Raw genomic sequence first — 3,875 nt, 5'->3', positions numbered from 1 at the left:
GCTCCGGAGGAGTTCTCACCTACATCGTCCACATGGGACGACTCGGGAACTCAACTCCTACCCCGGGCAGCTCACCTATCCCCTTATGCCCAGGGGAAGGGTACAAGCCGTTTGACAGCTGATGCTAGCTGTCAGAACGGCTTTTACGCTGAAACAGGCGGGAGGCAGCAAACAGCTGCGTCCGACGAGGTCGCCTGCCGCCGGAAGTCCACCGCAAAGTTGGAATTGATTGATTGAACTTTTTAGTCCCACCCAGTCTGCTGTTACCACCGCAGCCACGCCCACCCAATGGGCCACATCCAGCCAATGGGCCACACCCACCGGCACCCGACGATGCATAAGTGGGTTTTGGGTTGCAGTTTGGGCACTCGATCTCTAAAAGGTTTGCCATCACTGTCCTACATAGTGGCTGTTACAGTCCTTACATTGTATGTTGTAGATGACTCCTGTTTTTTCTTCTTAGATTACTGGGTCTCTTGGTTTACTTAAGATATTTCAAAGGACTTTAATTGATTTGTGTGCTATTGTGATGTGAAGTAACTGTAGTATTCTGTTGGTTGTCTCCAAGATGTTTTTGATATACAGGAGTGTTATCCTTTTCATAGGTTGTGCTGCAACAGGTTGTCTGGTCACAGGCTTTTGGAAAAAAAATGCCTGAGTCTTCAGTCTGTTAGAAAATTTTGTCCAGGTGATCTGCTTCCTCTTACTGGCATACTGGGTAGCTGCAGTGTGCTTGTTCTTATCTAAATATTATTCTTATACTTATCTAAATAATATTCTTATACAACTTCTCTTGAGGGAATTGCTTTGGGGTGTTGCTTTGGTAGAATAGTTGGTTAGTATTGGTAGTGTTTCAAAAAACTGCCCTAGCATAGACGGTTGAAGTGATAGGTTCTTTTACTAAAGTTAAACGGTTGTAGTGAAAGTAAAGCTAGATCTGAATATTCCCGTGCAAATGTGACACTTTCTCCCCTTTTCCCGGCCCTCCCACCCTTGACCAGTCTATCAGTGTCCAAAAAGATGCTTTTATGATGTTTTATTAATGGCTCGGAGCTTGGCATCTCTCAATGTAGTTTCACATTCGGTTCCCAGGCCAGGTGTCCTTGGAGGCTGATTTATTCCAGTTTGGCACCTCTGGTTCTTGTCAACATGCCTCCCCTCCCACTGTTTGTCTTCTCATTCCTAGGCCCATATTTTACTACCCCAAATTCTTTCCCCCTCCCTTACAATTTATGGCAGGATGCCAGCGAAGCAAAGAAGCTGGAGATGGCAGACCTGACAGACTTAGGTTTCTAATTTGCCATCATTTTGTACACTGATGAGGATAGCCAGGAAGGCTAATGTGTTATTATTTTCTTCTTCCCTTATGAATTTTGTTCCTTTGAATGTGTTGTTAATTATCTCATAATTTTGTTAATTATCTCAAAATTATCTCCATAATTTTGTTGTATGGCTATATGTATATTATACATATTATTTGCTCTGTGCTAGATTGAATTATTTTGCCCCTTTAATCTAGCATTCTTTTCTTTTGACTATCAATGTTCACCATAATGACGGGTGAATGTTCCTATCAACTTGGGAAGGTTGAGTCAACTGGGATTGAATTAAAGGCATTCCACACATAGTTCACACCCGATGACCGTAATGGAGTTTGGCCATTAGGCTCATAATTTGTGACAATCATAAAGTGGGTCACCCATGTGACTGACTTGATTTTACAATTTTTGCAGTGGTTATTAGTGAATACTATAGTTGTTAAGTAAGCCGATCGTTTGTTATGGATGAGTTTTGTTGAAAACCAGAAATAAATGCTGGTTTTCAGCAACAACATCATAAAACACAATCATATGACTGTGGGACATTGCAAATGGCCATAAATGTGGGTAGGTTTCCAGGTACTGGAAATGTGGTTATATAAATGTGTGTGTGTGTGGGGGGGTTGGCCATTAGGTTGTAAGTATCCCAGGGGAGATCCAGTTTAACTTAAAATGGTCCCTAAGTGACCAGTCATAAGTCGAGGACTAACTATACAAACAATGAGCTCTTCTATTGCACAGATATCCAAAGACTGCTCTAAATTTGCACTGAAATAATTGAGGACCTAATCCTTGAGGGAAAACTAAAGTTTCGCATCCTCTAAAGTAATTGAAATGCTGCAATGCATCTGTCATGGTTCTGACAGATGAAACTCTTCAAAAAAACTTCGAAGCATTGTTTATCTTAAAGAATCTTTATTTTGAGTAGCATAACATCGGCAGTGCATAATTGAAGCCAAAAACTGAATTCCCCTCCCCTGAGCACATAGTATCAAAGCACAATTCCCTTCTTCAATTGACAGTCATAAATCACATTTCCCAATGAGCTTGAAGTGCAGGCCTCCTCTCCAATTCTCCAGCCCACAAATTCCTTATCAGCTCTGGTTACAATAACCTTGTTTCTCATGCTAGGTCTAGTGTTGTTATGTCTAGCTGGACTCTCGTTCACATCCCCGCTTCCAGCATCATCTAACTCTAAAAGCAAAAGGTAAACAATGGCTACATTTCCCTTTGTTGTCAATGCAAAAATATCTGATGTTAGCAGCGTTGACATCATCATCATCACTTCTATCACTATACAAATATTTAATTCACATAAAACTTTCCTTAGGTATTCAAATGCATTATCTCCAATCTCCAATACTTTTCTTAAAGGATAAACTTGATAAAACTACATAGTACAGTTGTTCTAGTCACTCATGCATTTGTGAAACATATTTGAAAGTAACATAGACAGGCCATCATTCCATCAATCGAATGCTCCATCATTGCTACTTGCCCTTGGTAGCTATGTTCCTATCAAGATTATGTTCAGAAACAGTACTTTAACTGTATGTATATTATTGCTTTCAAATTTGTTAAAGGAACACAGACCTATTTGTATTAAAATGATATTTGAAACAGCTTGCATTGTCTTTGGCATCAGTAAACATTCTAATGGGAAATTATGAATAAGAATTCTGCACTGGAAATTTAGAGTATTGCACATCACAACACTATTTTTATCTAAAACAGTTTCCTATTTACATAATGTGGGATGTAGTTGAAATGCGTGGGACAAAATTGATTGTTTGTGTGAGTGTGTGCTGTAACTTCCCACTCATTTTTATTGTGGTAAAAACAAATGTAGATGATGCCATCTGCTTAACTCAATATTATGATTGAATTCAGTACTGTGACTGGTGATTGAGTCAACAATACACATTTTCTGAAAAATACATACAGTACAAAGAAGCACTTTTGAAGATTCAAAAGCAAAAGATAAAAAGATAAATACTGACTATATACCTATCTCTGGGAAAAGATACTGTAGTTTTATAATAGATGCTTCCAGAGAACACTTTTATTCTATTGATGTTCTGTTGCCTCTAAAAGGATGGTAGTCTTCTAAGTGTAAACCTCCTATGCTTTCTATCTTATTTTTTTATTATTATCCATCTTACTTTAAAAAACCCAGACATATTGTGTTAGTACAACTGTCAAGAACAGCCAGTCATCTGAAAGTACTGATATAAAAGAAATTCACACATGCATTACACTTCATTTGCCCTTTGTCTCTTGTTAAGTGTCTCCACAGCACTTACCTAGATAGATGTATGCTATAATGACCACCTCCGACTTCTCTCTTTTTCTTCACACAGGGTGTTGTGTCATCAGCCCACAGGGGATTACCAGCAGCTCCTAACAATTGGATTTGAGGAACCTTCCCACACCTTAGCTACAGACCTCTTAGTGCAGATGCTAAGTGCTCAGAGTTCTGGTCTTCTTAATCGTGAGTCATCCTGCTGGCTGGGCCCAGGAGAACAGGTGCAGTAAAATGTACATAACCTTCAAGTA

At 39.4% G+C, this 3,875-nt stretch overlaps 1 protein-coding gene across 1 annotated transcript in view; it reads left to right on the top strand.

The window, feature by feature from the left end:
- Positions 1-3,868, top strand: part of LOC107300313 (UPF0575 protein C19orf67 homolog) — a gene marked incomplete at its 5' end in the record, with an annotated part of 11,241 nt that extends 7,373 nt beyond the window's left edge. The window contains one exon of the mRNA XM_015829648.1: positions 3,680-3,868. Coding sequence (XP_015685134.1) covers positions 3,680-3,854 — 175 coding nt within the window. The remainder of the gene's footprint in view (positions 1-3,679) is intronic.
- Between the last annotated feature and the right edge of the window lie 7 nt (positions 3,869-3,875).

This window comes from Protobothrops mucrosquamatus, unplaced genomic scaffold (genome assembly GCF_001527695.2).
Source record: "Protobothrops mucrosquamatus isolate PMUCROS unplaced genomic scaffold, P.Mucros_1.0 scaffold6653, whole genome shotgun sequence".
Classification (NCBI taxonomy): Eukaryota; Metazoa; Chordata; class Lepidosauria; order Squamata; family Viperidae; genus Protobothrops; species Protobothrops mucrosquamatus.
This window is presented reverse-complemented; position numbering and strand designations above follow the sequence as displayed.